The following is a 25,000-nucleotide window of genomic DNA, read 5'->3' on the forward strand; positions in this document are numbered from 1 at the left end:
AATACGAGGGAAACAGTATTAAGGTGGTAATGCGTTGCATCTTCGCTTGAACTTCTGAAGTTCCAGTTGCACGACATCGTCTGGGAGGCTGATCCACAGCCCAACGGTGTGAGGAATAAAGGACCTCTGGAACTGAGGAATAAAGGACCTCTGGAACTGAGGGATAAAGGACCTCTGGAACTGAGGAATAACGGATCCTCTGGAACTGAAGGAAGGTAAACGACCTCTGGAACTGAGGGATAAAGGACCTCTGGAACTGAGGGAATAAAGACCTGGAATAGGACTCTGGAACTGAGGGATAAGGACCTCTGGAACTGAGGAATAAAGGACCTCTGGAACGGAGGGCTGAGGGATAAAGGACCTCTGGAACCTGATGTATAAGGACCTCTGGAACTGAGGATCAAACGGACCTCTGGAACTGAGGAATACAAAGGACCTCTGGAACTGAGGATAAAGGACCTCTGGACTGGAGGGATAAAGGACCTCTGGAACTGAGGGTATAAAGGACCTCTGCGAAACTGAGGAATAAAAAGGACCTCTGGAACTGGGGATAAAGGAATCTGGAACTGAAGGAAATAAAAGGACCTCTGAACTGATAAAGGACCTCTGGACCTTGGGAAAATAAAAGGACCTCTGGAACTGAGGGAATAAAGACCTCTGGAACTGAGGGATAAAAGGACCTCTGACTGATAAAAGGACCTCTGGAACTGAGGGATAAAAGGACCTCTGGAACTGAGGGATAAAAGGACCTCTGGAACTGAGGAATAAAAGGACCTCTGGAACTGAGGAATAAAAGGACCTCTGACTGAATGTATAAAAGGGACCTCTGGAACTGAGGGATAAAAGGACTCTGGAACTGAGGAATAAAAAAAAAAAAAAGGAACCCTGGAACTGAGGCTAAAAGGACCTCTGGAACTGAGGGATAAAAGGACCTCTGGAACTGAGGAATAAAGGACCTCTGGAACTGAGGAATAAAAGGACCTCTGGAACTGAGGGATAAAAGGACCTCTGGAACTGAGAATAAAAGGACCTCTGGAACTGAGGAATAAAAGGACCTCTGAACTGAAGTAAAAAAGGACCCAAACTTTCCCCTGGAACTGAGGAATAAAAGGACCTAATGGAACCGGAGGAATAAAGTGACTCTGGAACTGAGGAATAAAAGGACTTCTGGAATGGAGGAATAAAAGGACCTCCGGAACTGAAGAATAAAAGGAGGCCTCTGGAACTGAGGAAAAAATAAAAGGTGGACCTTCTGGAACTGAGGAATAAAAGGACCTCTGGAACTGAGGAATAAAAGGACCTCTGGAACTGAGGAATAAAAGGACCTCTGGAACTGAGGAATAAAAGGACCTCTGGAACTGAGGAATAAAAGGACTCTGGAACTGAAAAGGAATAAAGGACCTCTGGAACTGAGGATAAAAGGACCTCTGGAACTGGGATAAAAGGACCTCTGGAACTGAGGAATAAAAGGACCTCTGGAACTGAGGAATAAAAGGACCTCTGGAACTGAGGAATAAAAGGACCTCTGGAACTGAGGAATAAAAGGACCTCTGGAACTGAGGAATAAAAGACCTCTGGAACTCTGGAACTGAGGAATAAAAGACCTCTGGAACTGAGGAATAAAAGGCCTCTGGAACGAAGAATAAAAGGACTCTTGGAACTGAGGAATAAAAGACCTCTGGAACTGAGGAATAAAAGGAACCTCTGGAACCTGAGGAAATAAAGGACTCTGGAACTGAGGAATAAAGGACCTCTGGAACTGAGAATAAAAGACCCCTGGAACTGAGGAATAAAAGGACCTCTGGAACTGAGGAATAAAAGACTCTGATCCTTTGGAAACTGAGGATAAAAGAACCCTCTGGAACCGAGGAATAAAGACCTCTGGAACCGAGGATAAAAGACCTCTGGAACCGAGGAATAAAACCTCTGAACTTAGGAATAAAGACCTCTGAACTGAGGAATAAAAGACCTCTGGAACTGAGGAATAAAGGACCCTCTTGGAACTGAGGAATAAAGACCTCTGGAACTGAGGAAATAAAAGACCTCTGAACTGAGGAATAAAGGACTCTGGAACTTGTGAGGAATAGAAGACCTCTGGAACTGAGGAATAAAGGACCTCTGGAACGAGGAATAAAGACCTCTGGAACGAGGAATAAAAGACCTCTGGAACGAGGAATAAAGACCTCTGGACTGAAAGGATAAAAGACCTCTGGAACTGAGGAATAAAAGACCTCTGGAACTGAGGAATAAAGGACCTCTGGAACTGAGGAATAAAGGACCTCTGGAACTGAGGAATAAAGGACCTCTGGAACTGAGGAATAAAGGACCTCTGGAAACTGAGGAACAAGGACCTCTGGAACTGAGGAAGGGAACCCCTGGAATGGAGGAACCAGGACCTCTGGAACTGAGGAACAAAGGACCTCTGGAACTGAGGAACAAAGGACCTCTGGAACTGAGGAACAAAGGCTGTACAACGAATCTGGTTGTTTTCGGCAGGTAAAAGGGATCAGGGATCAATAATGAATGTGAAAGCTCGCTGTTAAATACACTTATGAAAAAGGGACAAGCAAGAGACCATCCGTCGAGGTCCAAATTATCACTGCTAATATTAGGGAATATTTCATTAAGAAACCCATAAGGCCAGTGCTCCGTAGGGGGTTAGTGCTGTCATTGCTCCTCATTTGGTGCACTTTAGGTGTTATTTTAAGATTTATTGCAGCGCCCCTTCGGCAACTACCTGCAATCCCTTTCACTCATTTTAATGCATCTCTGTTCATATTCTCTTCCTTCCATCCGACTTTCCATCCCCTCTAACACTTGTTTCATAGTGCAACTGCGAGGTTTTCCTACTGTTACACCTTTCAAACTTATTCTCCTCGATATTCCCTTTCAGTTGTGAATTACTTCATAGGTCCTAGTGGTGCTTGGCCTGTGGCATAAATTTTATATTCCATTCCATTCCATGAGGCCAGTGGCTTGAAAACCAAGGTTATGAAACATGATTTTTTTTTCATATAAAACATTTCAAGTCTAAAAACTAATGCAACTTCTGTGTCGCTTCAATAATGTTGCATTCATTTGAATTCCATTTATTGGGAAAGAGAGCCAGTGAGAATTTTGTTAAAATTAGAATTGGGATATCAAATTTAGGCCAAAGGCCAAACACTGGGACTTATGAGGTCATTCAGTGCTGACAATAATGTTGAAACAATTGTTAGATGAGGGTAAACAGTAAGATAGAAGGAGAATATGAACAGAGGTATAGTAAAGGGAATGAAAAGGGTTGCAGCTAGGGTTTGAAGAGGCGTTGCAAAAAACATCAAGTAATGCCTACAACGGGATTTCTTATTTCAGTGGCAAAATCCAGAGAATCTGCCGAAATTCAAAGGGTAGAACAAAATATCTGAATCACGAGGCATTAAAACATCGTGTCTATAAATATAGGAAGGCATGAAAGCAGTATCTAATTTTTGAAACTTAAAATTAAAAGACCACAAATTGGAGAAAAAATATATTTAAGAATCCATACACAGCTTCAGATTGTCATGTTCCCTCTTCATGACGCTCCCAATCTGTACTTTAAAACTGTTAACACGTCAAATGAAAAGCTTTCATGAATATCAAATAGCATCTGAAATTAAGAATACAGCTATCCAGTATGTTCATTCTCAAAACGGTTGAGAAATAAGAGTGTAAAGGGGTTCTGGTGTTTACTGATAATACACACACACACACATACATAATATATATATATATATATATATATATATATATATATATATATATATATATATATATATATATATATATATATGCAGTATATTGTGACAAAGTGCCAAGTATCTGGTTACTACACTTACCAATCATTAATTGTTACCTCACAACAGCCAGACACCTGAACCATCATCACAAGTAAAATACGACTGAATACTCTAAAGGCAACAGTGATCCCTTAAACAACTTACCAGTATCGCAGAAAATCAGACTAAGTTCATTAAAACAGGTGTGAGGTAATCTTATGTGTAATCAAATTAATTAAAGGGCATCACTCCACCAGCAACTTTAAAAATCTTAGTATTTCCCTAATTTCAGAAGTTTAAGTACTTCCCTGGTTCTAACTCACCTCAAGTAAATTGAAGGAAAACAGCTCAATCACCATTCTATGTTTATACCTAAGCATAATCTAATCATACTGGTGAAAAAGAAAACACTTATAAAAAATTTAAATACAAAAATTTATTATTAAACTCAAAATTATAAGTGAAATGGAAATTCACAATCTCAGGGAAATTAACTGTTACTTGAAAACAAAGCAAAGTTTAATTAATTCTTGAATTAATTAAGTAAAATAAATCAAAATTAATTTATCACAAAATTCAAGAAAATTAATTCAATCAAAATTCAGAAGTGTTAGGTAATAAATAAAATTTGGAAATTAATTCACACGTGCTAAACTACAATAAAACTTGAAAAGAATTCTAAGTAAATGCAAATTAATTCACAAGTGTTAAATTCAATTAAATGTGCAACGATTAAGTAATGAAAACAATTAAGTTAATTAAATTGTGAATGCAAATGAAAACAATCTCAGAAAAATATGGAAAATACCAAAATTGTAAAAACACCAATTACTCAGAATATAAAAATAAAAACACCTTCAATAAGAAAATGGATAAATGCACAAAAAATCACTTCAATAAGAAAAAAAAGACAAATGCACAAAAAATCACTTCATATGAAACAAACACAAAACACAAAAATTTGCAATGTGTAAAAATTTAAATAGTTTCACTCAAATCACTGTAACTATTAGTGGCAACTAATAAACTTTCAATACATTACCTTGGTACCAATTTTCTTTCTGCTGCAGCTAACTCCAAAAATTTCACCAATTCACAGTATTTCACAAAAGAAAAGGCGCCGTTACACACTTGTTCAATGTTTGTTCAGATTCCACAAAAAGAACTAAATAATACTAAATAACTCCAAGAAAGACAAAATCTAAAATTTACGAGTGACCATTCAGTAAGCATTAAATCTTTATTTTAATTTCATATCAAGTATGTCGAGGGAGAGAGAGAGGGAGACCTCTAAACACCAGGAATTCAAAGTCTGTAATGAACACGCTCTTTTCATATGGAAGCTAAACAGTGAATTTCGCACAAAACGTTTTGAGCTTGGGAAAGAGGGTACAATCTTTCTAGAAGCTTCTAATATGATGTAACTTTACTGAAAAATCGTGAAATCTTCACGTGGTTATCGGCAAAGACATACAAGTATGAAACCAGTCCTGTACGTAGTATGTTCAACAAAGACATAATCGTCTGAAACAGACTCCTCGAGCAAGTAAGATTGACATGTTATGAAAACAAAACAGAGACTTCGAGGTCTCTTATCTGAAGAGTTGACATATTATAGAAACTATTTCTAGTTTGGAAAGGACAAAGTTAATCTCTCTCTCTCTTTTCATTCTAACGTTATATTAACTTTTTAAATTATGTTATGCGAAATCTGAACGTACATTTTTAGACATCCTACAACTCTAAGCTAAATAAGGAATCTGAAATTGTTGCAAAACTCTTTTATATAACATTTCATACAGTCAAAGAGAAGATATATGTATTATGAAAATAGAAACATATATATATATATATATATATATATTATATATATATATATATATATATATATATATATATATATAGTGTGTGTGTGTGTATGTATTATCGGTAAACACCAGATCCCCTTTTCACTCTTATTTCTCAGCCGTTTTGAGAATGAACATACCAGATAGCTATTTCCTTAATTTCATATGATATTTGAAATTCATTAAAGCTATTCATTTGACATGTTATAAGTTTTAAAAGTCCAGATCGGGAGCATCATGAAAAGGGAACATATATAACATATATATATATTATATATATACATATATGTCATGAAAAGGGAACATATACATATATATATATATTATATATATATATATATATATATATATATATATATATATATATATATGACCTGATTTCCGATCATACAAGGGTTCTACCAGTACAATGAAACGCGTAAGATTGTTATATAGTCGGGAGGTGCTCTGAGGCGACACGCGCCGACCACTGTCTTTGAGACACGCCCTGACCCGTCGACCACTAATTCCCTACTGACTCTTAACTTTTCAAACTGAACTTGTTTGGGTCACAGGTCTAAGCTGATTGGACTCTTATAATTGAAAGGAACCAATAAGGGTCTTCGATATATGGCACTCATTTGAATCACCCACGCCACGCCACCAACGATCAATCAGCGATATCTATATCTGATCGTTACTCTGTGATCAGATATATGCACAACACATCTAGTAGATTTTCCGTTACGTCTCACACATGAATTTTCTATACAGATCAGTTATATCATATATATATATATATATATATATATATATATATATATATATATATATATATATATATATATATCTATATTGTGACGAAGTGGCGTAGTGTATCTGGGTCTGGTTACCATTAATACTTGGGGGGGAGTGGGCAAGAGTATCTGGGTCTGGATACCATTAATACTTGGTGCATGAAATAGTCAAAGATCTGTGTCTGGACACCATTAATATTTGTTAACCCAAATTGCCAAGTATCTGGTTACTACACTTACCATTTGTACCTGCTAATACAAGAGACCCTTTTATTCCTGGGTCTGGGACACCCTTTGTACTTAGGGCACAGTTCATTCAAGTACCTGGTTGTTACTTACCTCACTACAGACAGACACCTGACCCTTCATCACAAATACTAAACGACTGAATACTCTAAAGGTAAGAGTGATCCCCTTTTTCTAACTGAACAGTCAAGAAAACAATCAGTCTAAGTTCATTAAAATATGTGTGAGGTAATCTTAATTAAAGGGCATCACTCGTACAAATTCAAATTTAAGTATTTCCCTGATTCTGTTTTATTTGTGGGATACGTCACAATTATCACTCTATATTTCTACCTAGACAAACAAAATATCATGCTGGTGGTTCAATGAAATTCTCATATAAATCTTAAATACAAAAATTTATTTCTAAATTCAAAATTTATAAATGGAATTCACAATCTCAGGGAAATTGTTATTACTTGAAAACAAAAGTTTAATTAATTCTTGAATTAATTATTAAGCAAAATTAAATCAAAGTTTATCAAGAAAATTAATTAAATTAAATCATAAAGCAATCATTAAATTTGAAATTAAATTTAATTAAGTGCAAGTTAATTCACAAGTGTAAGATTCAAAATGTACACAATAGAATATTATTCAAACTAATTAAACAAAATAAAGACAATGCAGAAAAACATAATGCATAATATGAAAACAATTAAAGCATTGACAGTACACACACTAAACATAAAAATGGAATATGTCAAAAGAACAAAGCAAAAGATAAATGTTTAGAAACGATAAAACCTTGAAGTGCACTTCACAACATTTGTAAAAATACCTTATACACAGCTGCAGCTCCAATCAAAAGGCCTGTTACAATTTTACACTTTTTCACTATTTTCTTGGCGCCTTCACAAAAACCAATAGATACAAAACTATGTTCGGATTCCACAAACAACACATATATTACTAAGAATTATATAAAAATGAGTGACCAGCTCGTTACGTTAAGTTACTGAAACGGCCTCGCGAGCGAGCGAGAGAGAGAGAGAGGGAGACTCTCACACACGCCGCTCTCCTCCAAGCGAATGAATAAGGTTCTCTCGGCCCATAAACGTATGGGCGATTAGTCTATAGTTGAAGGCGAAAACATATTACATCATCTCTATAGGAATAGCCAACACAGGGCCTCTCTGACTGCGCTCACATATGGCTATGAACAAGGCTCCCTTGTGTTCTATTACAGGACCGACCGCGATGATAAAAAACTAGCCCGTGTTTACATCGATAAAGAAAAATGCTTGGCTAAGACATTCTCAAAGAGCAAAAACAACTCTCTTACAAAGGCTTATGAGCTTTCACTCTCTCTGTGTCTTACGGTACTTAAAAATGAAAAGTGGATCACTTAAGGCATGTTATCTTTAAATTTGGGAAATCTGAACACAGAAATAAACATTTCATACCATGATACACAAGTTCTGATGTGAATTAATCATATTACCACAATTATAATTGCATTCCAAACTTACATTATAAGATTCCTCCCCCTAGAAGATTAGTTATTCCAGGGTTGAATCCAACGATTCACAACGGGATAAATAATCGGCAACTACATTGTTCTTACCAGATATGTGCTCAACCTTTATATTATACTGTTGCAAGCACAAAGACTATCTGGTCAGTCTTTGATTATGGTTTTTCATCCGCTGTATGAATGACAGGGTATTGTGATCAGACAACACTAAAACTTCTTCATTCCTAGGTCTGTTCACATACACTTCAAACTTTTTCAATGCTGTGATTAAGGCTAGAGTTTCCTTTTCAATAGTTGCATAGTTTTTCTGATGCCTTTTCAGTTTCGAAGACAGGAAACACACAGGGTCTAGAAGGTTATTTTCATCTTCTTGAAGTAGAACAGCTCCAATTCCGCAATCAGAGGCATCAACTTGTATCACAAATTTCTTATTAAAGTCCGGAGCTTGAAGCACTGGTCTTGAAGTTAAAATGGCTTTTACCTTCTCAAAGGATTCTTGACATTCTGGAGTCCAAACAAACTTAGCTTTGGGACTAGTTAAGTCTGTCAAGGGAGCTACTACGGCTGAGAAATTTGGACAGAAACGACGATAGAATCCAGCCATGCCCAAAAATCTTTGTAGTTGCTTCCTAGTAGTAGGGGGGGTAGCCTTACGGATACCTTCCACATTAGCATTCACCGGAGCGAGAAGGCCTTTTCCAACTTCAAACCCAAGGCACTGAACAGTCGCCTTCCCAAACTCACTCTTCTCTAGGTTGACTGTTAGTCCTGCCTCTTGTAGTTTCTTGAAAACTTTCTTCAGGATCTGCAGATGTTCTTCCCACATTGTAGAGTAAATGACTATGTCATCAAGGTATACACCTACTCCTTCTATAGATCCTAGCAGTTGATCCATCACTCATTGAAATGTGGCTGGTGCATTCATCAGACCAAATGGCAATACCGTATACTGATACAATCCAAAAGGAGTAATAAAAGCTGACAGCAACTTCGCATTTTCATCTAAGGGTATCTGATAATATCCTTTCAATAAGTCTATCTTGGAAACAAACTTGGCCTGCCCAATATTATCAAGTAACTGATGCACAAGAGGCAAGGGATAATTGTCAGCCATACTAATGGAATTCAGTTTCCTATAATCAGTACACATCCTAAAGGAGCCATCAGGTTTCTTCACTAACACACATGGAGAACTGAAGTGACTTGAACTGGGTTCTGCTAATCCATGTTGCAGCAAATACTGAACTTCTTTCTTCAGAACATCTCGTTGATAAGGTGATAAGCGATATGCTCTTTGTTTGAACGACTTTCCATCCTCTTTGATCTTGATTTCATGTTTGGTCAGATTAGTACGTCTGGGTACATCTGCAAAAATCTCTGTGAAGCTTCTAATCACTTCACTCAATTCTTCACCTTGTTCAACATTAAGATGTTTCAGTTTATCCTCCAAATTTTCCAAAATTGAAGAATTATTCATCTTGCTTTCAGCTCCCAATTCATAGCCGTCATCGTCTTCTGTAGATGAAGTTGTCTGTATTATTGACACAGTTTCAGTTCTAGTGTCTGAGAAGTAAGGTTTCAAAAGGTTCACATGTATCTTCCTCTGTCGTTTTCTTCTTTCTGGTGTTTCAATCACATAAGTTCTATCACTTAACTTCTCAATTATCCTGTAGGGACCTTGAAATTTATTTGTAAGGGGAAATCTCTTGACTGGCAGAAACACTAACACTTGTTGACCAACACTAAAACTTCTTAGCTTAGTCTTTCTGTCATAGTTCCTTTTCATTTTCTCTTGACTCATTTTCAGATTTTCTAAAGAGTATTTTCTAATCTCTTCCAACCTTTTCCTTAAGTTCTTCACATACTCTCCTTGGATTTCCTCTTTATTTTCTACCCAATTTTCTGCAAGAATCTTCAAAGGTCCTCTCACTTCTCTTCCAAAAATCATCTCATTGGGTGAACATCCCATGCTTTCTTGATAAGCATTCCTAACTTCAAATAACATTAAGGATAAACCAACATCCCATTCTCTTCCTGACTCAGAACAATACTTTGTCAGCATACTTTTCAAAGTCTGGTGGAACCTTTCCAAGGCACCTTGAGTTTCTGGATGATAAGTGGTTGATAACTGTAGTTTCACCCCTAATAAGTTTATCACATCCTGGAACAACTTGGAAGTAAAGTTCGTTCCTCTATCACTTTGTACAATTTCTGGTATACCAAACTTTGAGGAAAACTCCAATAGTTTCTCAGCACCTATCTTGGCAGATATGTTTCTAACAGGGATCGCTTCAGGATATCTGGTAACAGGACACATTAATGTCAACAGATATTCATTTCCTTTCTTCGTCTTCGGGAGCGGTCCAACCATATCTATAATCACCTTGTTAAAGGGTTCTCCTCTAACTTCTATAGGTTGTAGAGGGGCTTTCTGAATGGTTTCATTAGGTTTTCCTGCTATCTGGCAGGTATGACACTCTCGACAGAACCTGCTAACATCTTCATGAAGTCCAGGCCAGAAAAAATATCTCATGATCTTCTCCACAGTCTTCCTGACTCCCATATGTCCAGATTCATGAGCCACTGCTACCACTTGCTTTCTCAATGGACATGGAATCAAAATCTGATGATATTCGCCCCATTCAGCATTTCCGGGTATATCTGAAGGTTTATACTTCCTCATCAGTAAACCTTCCTTCAGATAATAACAGATAGGAGTTTGTTGCATCTCTTCCTGATCAACAACTCTGAAGAACAAATCAGCTAACGATGCATCCCTCTTCTGCAAGTCCATTAGCTTCTCTCTTGTTATCTGTCCAACTTCAATAGTTGAACTATCAATATCTGCTACCTCAGCTACTGCAGTTTCACTTCTATCTTCAGGAACACCTTGACTACTCTGAGTCTCTTCAGGAACAACAGATTCTTCATTTTCTTGGGAAATCTCTTCTCGGTCAGCTCCACGGGAGGCATCACTCCCCTGGAACAATTGTTCTAAGTTCAAAGATCCTTCACTTGATCCATCTTGGGCGTGCAAATCCTCAGTTTCTTCACCAACAGTCGTAATTCTCCTCATACTTCTGGTAGTTACACAACTAGGGAACAGGTGGGGGTTATTCTTCTCCAACTCTACCGTAGGACTAATCCTCAACGGTTTGTCTGTCACTACAGGACAAGGAACAAATGGAACACCACCAACTTCATTTCCCAACAGAACATGTACACCTTCCACAGCCAGTGAGTCCTTTACAGCAAAATCAACTCTCCCTGTTACCAATTCACAAGACAGGTGTAAGCGGTATATAGGAGTTACTTCCTCTCCTCCTATACCCTTCAAAATAACTGAATCTCCAGTGAGATTCTTCTCCAACATTGGGTGAGCACCACGTAACAGCACACTATGGTTGCTCCCTGTATCATGTAAAATCTTGACTGGTACCTGCACACTCTCTTCTTGAGTTGCCAGTGTACCCTCATAGATATATGGCTTAAAAGCCTCCAAACTGCTCAGCCACTCACTGCTTGAAGTTACATTTCCACTGGTTGCTAAACACTCAGCTTGTTTAGTTTCAGTCCTCCCTGTAGACGGATTCTTCCCCACATTGTTCTTAACAGTCTGTTTGACCTGGTCACCTCTTACTATTTGACCAACAGGCTTGGACTGCTGATAATTCCAATAACACTCCTGACTGAAGTGTCCTGCTCTTCCACACTTGAAGCAGACAACATTAGGCTTTTGCAACTGTCTTGCAAAATCAGATGAGGATTTCACATTAGCTTGCTGAGGAGTATTATTAGTTGCAGGTTTCCCATTTATAAAATTGCTCCTGAAACCTGGATGAGACTTAAAACCTGGGCGTGGTTGACTCTGGTACTTGACATTATAATTACGCCTGCTGCTAATTATATTGTAGTCCTCACTCAGTGTAGCAGCTTTGTCAAGTTTTTTAACCTCTCTCTCTCTCAAATAGGCTCTTATATGCTCAGGAATACCTTTAAAATATTGCTCTAAAACAACTAACTCTTCTAACTCTTCAAAAGTTGTAACTAGCTGCCTCCAACCATCTTTTAAAACACCTTCTCACTTTATAAGCATAATCCAAGAAAGTTACTTTTTCATCCTTTCTTAAGTTTCTGAATCTTTCATTGTAGTACTCTGGGGTCAACTGGTATACTTGTAGCACATTATGTTTGAGCACCTTATAATCTTAACACTGATCAGCTGTTAAGGCTAGATAAGCACTTCTCCCTTTACCAATCAAGACACTTTGTAGCAAAACTGACCATTTATCTTCTGGCCATCCCATACCTGAAGCCACTTTCTCAAAGTGATCAAAGAACTCATCTGGAGCATCTTCAGTAAACTTAGGGATTAACTTCTGCACTCTTACTACATCAAATGCAGGGTCTTGATTACCATGGTTAGGGTTAGACGGTGTTGCAGGTAATGTGGATCTAGCTCTTATCAATTCCATCTCCCTTTCATGTCTTGCAATTTTTCTTTCCTCTTTTATCCTTTGCCTTTCATCTTCTGCAGCTTTTTCTTCTTCTCTTTCTCTTCTTTCTTGTTTTTCCCTGTCTATTCTCTCTCTTTCAGCCTGCATTTTCAGCTTAATCAAACTTTCTTCTGCTTCTATGCGTCTGAGTTCCAATTCTGCATCACTTTTCTCTTTCTTTTCTACTTGCTTATTTATAAGATCAGCCTGTGCTACATTCAACAACTCTTGAGCCAATTCTAACTCATCATCATCAGTTATTCTACCAGAGTCTATCAATGCTTGCATGGCAATGCATTTGATTTGTGCTTTTATCGTGCTACTAAACACATGACAACCACAGGCTACTGCTAGAGCACTCCACTGTGCCTTAGTCAGAGTAGTTTCAGACAACACTTGGATGGAAGGGGCTGCTAAAAATTCCTGAGTATCGAATGGAGCCATTTTTCTCAAATACAATTCTTACAATAAAATGCAAAAACAAATATATGGTCACTCTTCTAACAAAATATATTCCTAACACCACCAGTATAAGCTAGGAGTGATAATGGGATTTGTTTTCCTCCGTGGTTTCTGGGGATCATTGATACTTGGTACATAAAGTGCCAAATATCCCGGGTCTCTGGGCACCATTAATACTTGTGACGAAGTGGCGTAGTGTATCTGGGTCTGGTTACCATTAATACTTGGGGGGGAGTGGGCAAGAGTATCTGGGTCTGGATACCATTAATACTTGGTGCATGAAATAGTCAAAGATCTGTGTCTGGACACCATTAATATTTGTTAACCCAAATTGCCAAGTATCTGGTTACTACACTTACCATTTGTACCTCCTAATACAAGAGACCCTTTTATTCCTGGGTCTGGGACACCCTTTGTACTTAGGGCACAGTTCATTCAAGTACCTGGTTGTTACTTACCTCACTACAGACAGACACCTGACCCTTCATCACAAATACTAAACGACTGAATATTCTAAAGGTAAGAGTGATCCCCTTTTTCTAACTGAACAGTCAAGAAAACAATCAGTCTAAGTTCATTAAAATATGTGTGAGGTAATCTTAATTAAAGGGCATCACTCGTACAAATTCAAATTTAAGTATTTCCCTGATTCTGTTTTATTTGTGGGATACGTCACAATTATCACTCTATATTTCTACCTAGACAAACAAAATATCATGCTGGTGGTTCAATGAAATTCTCATATAAATCTTAAATACAAAAATTTATTTCTAAATTCAAAATTTATAAATGGAATTCACAATCTCAGGGAAATTGTTTTTACTTGAAAACAAAAGTTTAATTAATTCTTGAATTAATTATTAAGCAAAATTAAATCAAAGTTTATCAAGAAAATTAATTAAATTAAATCATAAAGCAATCATTAAATTTGAAATTAAATTTAATTAAGTGCAAGTTAATTCACAAGTGTAAGATTCAAAATGTACACAATAGAATATTATTCAAACTAATTAAACAAAATAAAGACAATGCAGAAAAACATAATGCATAATATGAAAACAATTAAAGCATTGACAGTACACACACTAAACATATAAAAATGGAATATGTCAAAAGAACAAAGCAAAAGATAAATGTTTAGAAATGATAAAACCTTGAAGTGCACTTTACAACATTTGTAAAAATACCTTATACACAGCTGCAGCTCCAATCAAAAGGCCTGTTACAATTTTACACTTTTTCACTATTTTCTTGGCGCCTTCACAAAAACCAATAGATACAAAACTATGTTCGGATTCCACAAACAACACATATATTACTAAGAATTATATAAAAATGAGTGACCAGCTTGTTATGTTAAGTTACTGGAACAGCCTCGCGAGCGAGCGAGAGAGAGAGAGATTTTTAGAGAGAGAGAGAGAGAGGGAGACTCTCACGCACGCCGCTCTCCTCCAAGCGAATGAATAAGGTTCTCTCACCCCATAAATGTATGGGCGATTAGTCTATAGTTGAAGGCGAAAACATATTACGTCATCTCTATAGGAATAGCCAACACAGGGCCTCTCTGACTGCGCTCACATATGGTTATGAACAAGGCTCCCTTGTGTTCTATTACAGGACCGACCGCGATGATAAAAAACTAGCCCGTGTTTACATCGATAAAGAAAAATGCTTGGCTAAGACATTCTCAAAGAGCAAAAACAACTCTCTTACAAAGGCTTATGAGCTTTCACTCTCTCTGTGTCTTACGGTACTTAAAAATGAAAAGTGGATCACTTAAGGCATGTTATCTTTAAATTTGGGAAATCTGAACACAGAAATAAACATTTCATACCATGATACACAAGTTCTGATGTGAATTAATCATATTACCACAATTATAATTGCATTCCAAACTTACATTATAAGAATATATATATATATAGATATTATAGATATAAATATATATATATATAATATATGTATGTATGTATGTATGTATGTATGTATGTATGTATGTATGTATGTATGTATGTATGTATGTATATGTATGTATACCTGCACAATGGAAATTATGTAATGCATGTTGGATACAGGGGAGAATTTCACTGAAAACACGAGAGAAAAGAAAACCAATCATTGCATAATGGTCTATATTATTTAGTGAGGCAAAAACCATGTCACTATTTTTGAATAGTACACACGAAACAACAAACGTTCTAGAACACTGACTAAGAACAGCCAGGCTTAATGTAAATGCTATCAACATTCCTCAAATTGTGTATATATTATTTTATGACTTATGTTTCCATTTTACTAAGCTTACTTCATAAGTCATTTCTTTGACTGTTTCACAACAGTGACTTATGGAAAATTGCTTCTTGGTCAAAATATACGCTCACAGCATTTTTTTTTATTCCTTTCACTAGAGTGGATCAGAAAAATGAGACGTATGTTTGCCCTTAAGCTCATGGTTTAATTTTATTATTTTTTACCAAAATGACCATTTTTCTTCATCATTTATTTTCTTTAAACAAGAAGTTGGAGAACTGACATCTGTCGTAAAATTAACTTAGGTTATTGAGGCTAATTGGGCACAAGGTACAAGAAAGAACAATATTGCCAGAGCAGCAATATATGTGTATGCATATAATACACTCTAAACACACACACACACATTATATATATATATATATATATATGTATGTATGTATGTATGTATGTTCCAACGCCATATACTTACCCTACTTCTTAGGAGAATCCTGGATGTCAATCCGGTACCGACCAGAAAATACTAGTTATTCCCTTCTTACCCCCAGTCACGTATGACTCAGGGTCGAAAATCACGACCTCTGACCTGCAGTCCTTTCCTGGTCACTGTAGCATTTAAACGCTCCAGCTCATCGTCCGTTTGCAGGCCCGTTTCCCTTTGTGGTGTGTGTGCCCCATGTGTGTGGTCTTTCGGTTCTTATGGAAGCTTTATCGCACCGGCGTTGCCCAGGTCCGGAGGGCAGGACCTGTGGGTCCCTCCTTTTGCCCTTTAAGATCAATCCCCACAATTTGTGTTGTAAGTATCGGGGTTGCCCTTGTTTGCAGGAAGCTACATGTGGTGAGTGCGTCACGTGGTCGGATCATCAATGGGATCTGGCCGCTACCAAGTGCAAGAAGAAACCTCGTGCTCCAGCCAAGAAGGCTTCCTCAGAGGATCCACGAAGTAGGATCACGAGCCATGGCCCGAGAGGCCCTTCGCCGTCGCCTGTTCCCTCTCAGGATTCCCTGGAAGAGCATCAGGAGCGTTCCCCTGTCCCCTCCCAGCGAAGGGACCTAGGTGAGTCCGTTGCCAGGTCTCCGCAAATGGCGGGAACCCAAGGAGTCTGTGATGAGAGGTGTACAGGCGGACAGTTCTTTTTTGCAGGAGTGCTGGGCTCGTGGTGGCCTGCGGGGCGTGCCATTCATGGACGCATTGGTTGCGGCGTTATGTGTCTCCAAGAGCTCGCTGCCAGCTATGGAGTGTGCTGCCTCGGAGCAGGGTGCGCCACTCAGTCCCTCCAGGATCCCCGTGGGACTCCTCTTCCTCCTCTGTGCTCCCAGCCACCTCCCCGGAGGCGGGGGATCATCCAGGTAGACGTCAGGAGCGGACAGATTCTGTCCCCCCCGGCCCTGGTCGGCCACTCCCCGTACACCGGGTAGGTCTCCCCTAAGGGAGGAGACGTTCCCGTTTTGGGGCCCCTCCTTTCCCCCCACCGGGATGGAGGCTCTCACTGGCAGGGGGAGCTCTCGGGGGGAGACCCTCCCCATTAGCTCTTGCTCCAATCACCCCGCCTGCCCCAGGACAGGAGTTTTGCCGCAGAAGAGACAAGAGGAGAGGCGGATCTTCGGAAGGGAGATCATCGTCGGGCGGTTCCTCGTACAGATGTTCGAGGAGACGCTACTGTTCCAGGAGGAGGTACTATAAGAGGAGTCAAGGTCGTTCTTTTTCCTCCTCCCCGGACTATAGGTCCAGATCTCTCCATCATAGCCGGGACCGCAGGGGTTGGAGTAGGAGCAACCGTTGCCGGGATGACTCGCGCGGTAGACGTCATTGCTTGCGGAGCTCCCCATCCCCGAGATCGGTTCCCGAGCGTGCCGCTCCCTTGAGGTCCCCCCAAGTTAGGGGCCTCCCCCCCTTCCCAGGGGTGTCCCCCTGCGGCTTCGGTGGATCCCGTGTTGGTTCCAGTGGCCCCAGCTGCTCCAGCTCCTGCCGACTGGGCTCCGTCCAGCTCAAGACCTCTGCTCCCTCCCGTCACACAGGAGGAGCGGAGCACACCGCTCCAGCGACCCCCCGGTGGGGCTCCCCCTTCGTCCGGGAGGTGGGGAGGGCCCATTCCCCCCGGGGGCGGCTCAGAAGTAGAAGGGCCAGTTCGGTCTGACAACCCATTTCTCCCACATCCCTGGAACCAGTGGCAGGGCCGTCCGTAGCAAGAGAAGACTTTGGGGGAGGATGCCTTCGTACTCAACAGTCTGCAGAACTCCTTGGAGGCCCAAGGGGCCATGGATGAAGGTTCGACATTCCGTAGGGTTCTCGGGATTATCCGGGCACAGAACGGATTGGCAGAATCTTCTGCCCCCCCGACTCCAGGAGACTCTTGGCGGTAGATCGCCTTTTCGGGGGGAAGGTGGAGTCCAAAGCTTCCCTATCCCCTCCCCAGGCCCTCTACCCAGCCGAGGCACTGGCACAAGTGGAGGAAGTGATGGCAGGACCCAAGAATTTCCTGAGGGCCCTGGGCTTCCTGAAGCTCCTTCCAGCTGCCAAAGCCAGGCAGAGGAAGTTGTATGTGCCAGAGGGCATGTATCTAGCCCTGAAGATGGTAGAAGGCCCTCCTCACAGCCCACTTGCAGGGCTGTTCAGGAGATAGGTTGTTGACTGGCCATTTCTATGGAGTCCACGGTGTGGACCTCCATTCACGTTGCGTCGTGGTTGGACCACTGGACTGGTGCGGTCATCAGCTTCGCGAGAGATCACGACTTGCAGGACGAGAACGAGTTGGATGCCTTCAAGTTGGTATTGTCAGGGGGCAAGTCCTTGGGCTTCCTAACTACCCAACTTCTGACCCAATGGACAAACTGGGTCCTGAGACGTAGGGACACAGTTCTCGCTCGCCGCCTGAGGGGCTTCCCGGACAGAGAGGCGAAGGCGCTCTGGAACGCTCCAGTGTCGGGCGAATCCCTTTTTCCGGATCACCTGGTAGAGGATGTTGGAGGAAGGCCAACCAGGACTCCGTTGTCTACAGGGCGTCGTCCTCCGGCAAACAACCAGTGCCAAGACGCAGAAATCAAGACAAGGACCCAGACTGGGGGGTGGGATCCCCGCAGGTATTTCGGAACCTTCTGCAGGATGCTGGGGCCATCAGAGAACTCAGCCCTCCTCCACGACCGCTAAAGCCCTCTCCTCCGCTTTTAGAGCCAGATCCGTGCCCTCTCGCAGGGGGAAGGGTGGCCGCTCCCCCAGGAGGAAGTAGGAGGCGAGGCCTCCTACCCAACTTGACGCCTGGGGTTGGGGGGGTGCCTCTCCAATTACTGGTGGGACTGGGAGGATCTTGGGGCCGATCCCTGGACCGTCCAGGTCCTCAGGGACGGTTACCGAATCCTCTTCTGGGATGGGAAGCCTCCCCTGATGGAGGAACCGGACAGTGGAGCGTTCAGCCCCTGGATCCACGGTCACAGGGAGGCTGTTCGGCTAGAGGTCCTATCTCTGTTGGAGAAGGGAGCCCTCCAGCGAGTGACCATCCACTCCCCTGGGTTCTTCAGCCGCCTATTCCTGGTGGCGAAGGTGTCGGGGGGATGGAGACCAGTAATCGACTTATCCATCCTTGATGCGTATGTCCTTCATGGGTGGAGGTTATCAAGCTCCTCCTGAATAAGAGGGGGTTCTCGCGCAAGGTAGCCTCCCGAATGTTGGGATGCCTTAGGAAGTCATCCGCAGCAGTTTACCAAGCAAAGTGGAAGCTTTTCGGGGCCTGGTGCAAGGGGCAGAACCTGGACCCCTATGAGCCAAGATTCCCCACGTCGCAGAATTCCTAGTCCATCTGAGGGATGACAAGGGGCTCTCCATTGTGGCTGTCAAAGGAGTCAGGGTGGCCTTGAGCCAGGTCTTCTATCAGAGAGGTGTAGATCTGGGGAATTCAAAGGACATCTCCCTACTTATTAGGGGATTCGAACAGACATGGCCCCCCAGGTCCTTATCGGTCCTTCGATGGGACGTGGCCAGAGTTCTGGCCGCTCTGAAAAAGCCCCTCTTCGAGCCGTTCAAGGATATTACAGATCGAGAGCTCACACTCAAGACTGTCTTCCTCTTGGCTTTAGCATCCTCCAAGAGGGTGGGGGAGCTTCATGGCCTCCCCTACCAGGTGTCCCACTCAAGGGGATGGAGAGACCTAACTTTCAAATTCGTGCCGTCCTTTGTGGCCAAGACCCAGAACCCATCAGTGGTAGACGAGCAGTTCGTGGAGTTCACCATTCCAGCTCTTCCTAAGACCGAGGATCCCAAGGACCTGCCAAGATATTTTCTCACTGCCCAGTCAGGGCAGTGAGAAAATATCTTGGCAGAATGGAAGGATTCCGCCCCGGTATTCAAAATCTTTTCGTGGCAGAATGGAAGGATTCCGCCCTGGTATTCAAAATCTTTTCTTCTCTACCGGGTGGGAGAAGAGAGCGGACGCAAAGAACACCATCTCCTTCTGGTTAAGGGAGACCATCAGGAGGGGCCTATGAGTGAGCGGGGTTGGTCCACCCGCAGGGCGCGAAGCCCCATGACATCAGGGGTATAGGCACCTCCTTGTCTTCCTCCAAGAATATGGCCGTCGCCCAGATCCTACTGGCGGGGGTGTGGAAGAGCCAGTCCACCTTTACAGCCCATTACCTCAAGGATTGTATGAGGAGGTCCCTTGACGCCTTTGAGATAGGGTCAGTGGTGGCGGGCCACAGAGGGTATGGCCTAGCCTAGGGGGACTATGCATCGCATGTATGTGAGTGTGTATATGTGGTGTTTCCATCCTCCGTATCCTACCCTGCTCCTCTACCCCCCTTACCCACTATGCCTTCGACGTAATCGTCAAAATTCCTCAATCTTCAGGTGAGTTTATGATCTGAATATTCGCCTTACAGACCATTGCTTTACACTCATAAGTTATTCCCGCCATTGCCCACCAGTCAGAATTGCCTACGAATGGCGAGGGGATCCCCACCTCCCTAATCCAGTGGAGCGGGTCGCCCTTCTACTTCCGGCCTGAAGGAGGATGACCTCCTCCTGATATAGACTCATCCTTCCCTAGATACTCCCGCCCTCCTAAGGATTAAGTCTCCTGAGAAGTAGTTCAGGGTAAGTATATGATGTCGGAACAAATCACAAATTTTAAGTAATTTGTATTTTTCCTAGCTATACTTACCCCGAACTACGAAATTTTTACACCCACCCTTCCGTCCCCACATATCTGAGGGCAGGAGCTCTAGGGGCGTGGAAAGGACTGCAGGTCAGGAGGGAATAACCAGTTTTTGCTGGTTGTACCGGATTGACATCCAGGACTCTCCTAGGAGGTAGTTCGGAGTAAGTATAGATAGGAAAAATACAAATTACTTAAAATTTATGATATATATATATATATATATATATATATATATATGTATATACGTATATTTATATATGTATATATATATATATATATATATATATATATATATATATATATATATATATATTATTAAGTAATGTTGAATATTCCAGATAACTGGGGCAAAGACTACAACAAAGGACCATAATTACAGGAGCAGCATGTAGATATATATATATATATATATATATATATATATAATATATATATATATATATATATATATATATATACATTGCTGCTCCTGTAATTATGGTCCTTTGTTGTAGCCTTTGCCCCAGTTATCTGGAATATTCAACATTACTTAATAACCTGGACACTAGTTTTTCCCAGCTTTTCCAGTAGTACCCAGAAAACGAGATATATTTGGAAATTTTTTTTTTAAACAAATATATTACAGAAATCCACACGCAGTTTTGGAAAATCATGAAGAGGGAGCATGACACTGAAGCTGTATGTGGATTTCTGAAATATATTCATTCTCCTATATATACAGGCAGTCCCCGGGTTACGATAGGGGTTCCGTTCTTGAGATACATCGTACGCCGAAAATTGTCGTAAGCCGGAACATCATCAAAACTCCTAAGAAAACCTTACTTTTAATGCTTTGGATGCATTAAAAACAATGTAAACTGCATTCTTATTGCATTTTTCATCATAATAACCTTCACATATTATTATTTTGCATTTTTGGTCATATTTTTTCTGTCAGATGAGCATTGTAGGTGGCGTAACCCTGGAAATAATTTCTGATGAATATAATTTAAAAGCGCCTTAACCTTGGAACGTCGTAAGCCGAACCCGTCGTAACCCGGGGACTGCCTGTATGTATACATATACGTATATATAAACGTGTACCAGTAGTTAATGAAAAACATGTAGTAACTCTCATCCAGACAGGACCTGCTTTCACCCACAGGTATATATATATGCATATGAACCTCACACTAAACAGTGAAAATTCTGAAAATAAATAATTCCAAAATATTGTCACTTTCAGCCCTCTACTCCTACAAGGACTGGCACCGTCTAAAAGTCCGGAATTCAGATTTGAACTTCGTCGAAGAAGTCCGCTGCGAGGCACTGAAGATTCTTAACAAGAACAAACTCTACATTGACTTCCTCGATGAGAGGGCAGCCAAGTTCAAGGTGTCTTCAAGGAAAATAACGATGGTAAAGTCAGAATTTTGCTTCACTCTGACTCATTTTTACCAACAGATCCCTGATTTAAGTGAAAAATTCCCTAAACTCTGTTTAAATCTCTCCTATTTTAACTAAAATGTTTGTGGCTTTGAAGCATCTCTTGTTTCATTGGCATTCGCTCTTATTATTAACTGAATTAAAGCTTTACTGAATTTCAGTTTTTCGTGTAATTCACAAGTTATAATTGTTTTTACTGAAATTTTCTTTATGTGTAGTCCTATTTTTAGCCATTACGTATTTCCGTTGTTCAAGTTTCAGCAATCATAAAGCTTCATTACTAAACTGTGATTGCTTAAACATTGAGGTACAGTGTTTCAGAACAAAGTACAGTAACGTTATTTTCCCAATTACAAAATAAGGAGCTTTCATATGTTATTTAAGTTGACATAAGTACATAATGCTAGTGCTAGTGTGAGAGAATAGTTTGTCGTCTTTTATCTCTATATATCTAATATAATGACAAATATACACTTGGATGTTTGGTACTAAAAAGAATAATCCAAATATAAAGCTCATCATAAGATGATTTAACATGCTGATTATCTTATTACCACTGTTTTTTGATAAATTTATCATCTGGCTCTTAACTGACTCACCTATTGTTTTCCATGTTATCAGTATCATAGTTTGTCAATTGTTCATCATTTTCACCTAATTTAAGAAGATTGAATAAAATGCTGTTTTGTGATATATGAGAAAGTTCTGTCAAACATAAAAAGAATATTTTTTTACATCTATTTCCTCGCCAATTTTAGCAGGCATTATTTATTTATTTATTTATTTTTTCTTATCAGATGACGGCCTAAAGTCGACTTTACTCTTTCCTCCTCAGACCCCATTCACGCCCATTAAGCCTTCAAAAATACTTGTTATAATAAAAAAAATTATTAGTTTTTGTATCTATGCTCTGGGTAGCTTATTAATATTAATGATGCCCTTATAAAGCTAGAACTCATTTCCAGTATCTTTAACATGCAGACACAAAAGCAACTTTACGTTATACTTAATGAAGAAGTGGGAAAGTCCGATTCTGTACAGGTGTTCATAGAAGTACCTGGAAGGAGACCAGCACCCATCCAAAAATATCATCTCCTGAATCCATACACCATATGGTTTACAATGCCAGGTATGAGTGAAACAATACAATATAGTACAGACTGTTTTACAAGTAGTACAGACACCACCCTTCTTGCAACAACTTACATTCCGGACGGCTATTTGTATGTTGAATTGTTTTGTATTTTCATCCTAAAACACAATACACTGTACTGTATACGTACAGTACTGAATGTACAGAATAAGCGCGCAAAACAAAATCTGAAATTACAGTGGCAAAGGGGGAGCGCTCTGAACACAATTTCAATTTATGACCCCGTTTCTTTGCATCTCTGAATGTTTGTAAGTTGAGTGTTCATAAGTAGGGTGGTGTCTGTGAATGGCTAATATTACAATATACACTAAATATAGTTAAATGAAACGCATAGGGCTGTATAATCTATAACCATAGAAAATGTTATATCCTAACTGTTATGTTTTCAGAGGAGTTCTTGAAAACGTTATCAATTCTACAAATCAGCATTCTAGTCAATGGGGTTGACATGGGCTCTCGACAGCTGAAGTGCGAGAGTCACATGGACACACTGAGGGATATTTTAGCCTGCGTTGCAAATCCAACCGAATTTATGTGTCAGGTCTGTGTGACTTTCTTTTTTTCTATTATTATTGCTTCTGAGAGCCACCAGAGAATGAAATGGAAATTGATAGGAATATTAATAGAATGTAAATTAGTAGGAATTTTTCTGATAACAAGTGCATTAGACCCCATTTTGAATGTTTGTTTTGTTCAAATTTATCAATGCATTAAGATTTGAAGTTTTTTTTCATAATATTGATTTGCCTATCATTTATATTTTCTTCATCTTGTGCGAATTCAGATTTGAATACTCTTATGATGAGGCTGCTAAGTAGCTGGATATTTTTCAGGCCCTTAATATTAATCCAATATGTGAGGATCTCGACCAGAAGCTAGCAGAAAAGGTAAAACATCGAATGCCTCTTGCCAAGATTGATGAGCCTTTGATACAAAGAGGTGAGAAATATTAAATCGTTATCGTGTATACATATCTCAGAGCTTGATACCTTTACTATTTTATTGTCTGTGTGTGAAGGTATATTTAGGTAACTAAATGTAAGCTAGGTAGGTGGTGTAATAAAGAAATAAGTACGTACATTAAATTGTCAGAAAGAAATTGTAAGTTCTGCTTTAAATTTCCAAAATTGCAAGTTGCCACAGTGGCAAGTAATAATTGCAAAAATTAGCTGCAGGATCTGTAAAATGGATAATCCATTTATGGAATTTCAGCATTGCACTGAGGAAAATTTTTCCCTAGAATATGGAAGGGAATTTTTACTTCTTGGATTGGATTTACAACCTCATGGATATTGTTATTTGGGAAAATATTATGTGTGGAAAAGAATGCTCCTCTCAAACTGGTTAAAACAAAAGGATTGTTGATAAGTTTTGAGTGACATGTACTGTTGGTCATTATTGCTGGATATGGTTAAGTGACTATTCTTTAGCTGATTTTATGAAACTGTAATCAAATTAATCTCTAATGGCATCATGCAAACCTCCAAAGACTTACCATCAAGCCATTTTTTATATGCAACATTCTGACTCAATTATGTTTGTTGCTCATTTTTAAAATGCTGCAAAAAATAATTATTATAAGTGAAAAAATTTGTAAATGTGCTGGTATTTGTAATTTTAGAAATACATCTAGCCAGTTGAATCCAAGTCATAATTTAGAACTAAATCATCCTGTTGTCTCTTTAGCGGAAGACTCCAGGTTTCTTCTGCCAAGAAGATCTAGAAGAATTTTAAAATTGACAAGGGCCCAGAACTTGTTTAAACAGTTTTGCTTTCTGTAATTTTTTTTTATGGTTCCCAGCTTTATTTTGTTTTCTGACTCTTATATTACACTCCATTTTAGCGATCAAGTCCACAGCAGTTGGATAAAAGCTATAAG

At 40.0% G+C, this 25,000-nt stretch overlaps 1 protein-coding gene across 4 annotated transcripts in view; it reads left to right on the forward strand.

Moving 5' to 3' along the window:
* LOC135205527 (uncharacterized) overlaps positions 1-25,000 on the forward strand; it is a 97,996-nt gene that overhangs the window by 52,243 nt on the left and 20,753 nt on the right. For all 4 annotated transcript variants that reach the window (XM_064236278.1, XM_064236275.1, XM_064236276.1 and 1 more), the window contains 4 exons: positions 21,769-21,941; positions 22,950-23,097; positions 23,511-23,662; positions 23,955-24,060. In XM_064236278.1, the coding sequence (XP_064092348.1) occupies positions 21,769-21,941; positions 22,950-23,097; positions 23,511-23,662; positions 23,955-24,060 (579 nt within the window). The remainder of the gene's footprint in view (positions 1-21,768; positions 21,942-22,949; positions 23,098-23,510; positions 23,663-23,954; positions 24,061-25,000) is intronic.

The sequence above is a fragment of the Macrobrachium nipponense genome, chromosome 24 (genome assembly GCF_015104395.2).
Source record: "Macrobrachium nipponense isolate FS-2020 chromosome 24, ASM1510439v2, whole genome shotgun sequence".
Lineage (NCBI taxonomy): Eukaryota > Metazoa > Arthropoda > Malacostraca > Decapoda > Palaemonidae > Macrobrachium > Macrobrachium nipponense.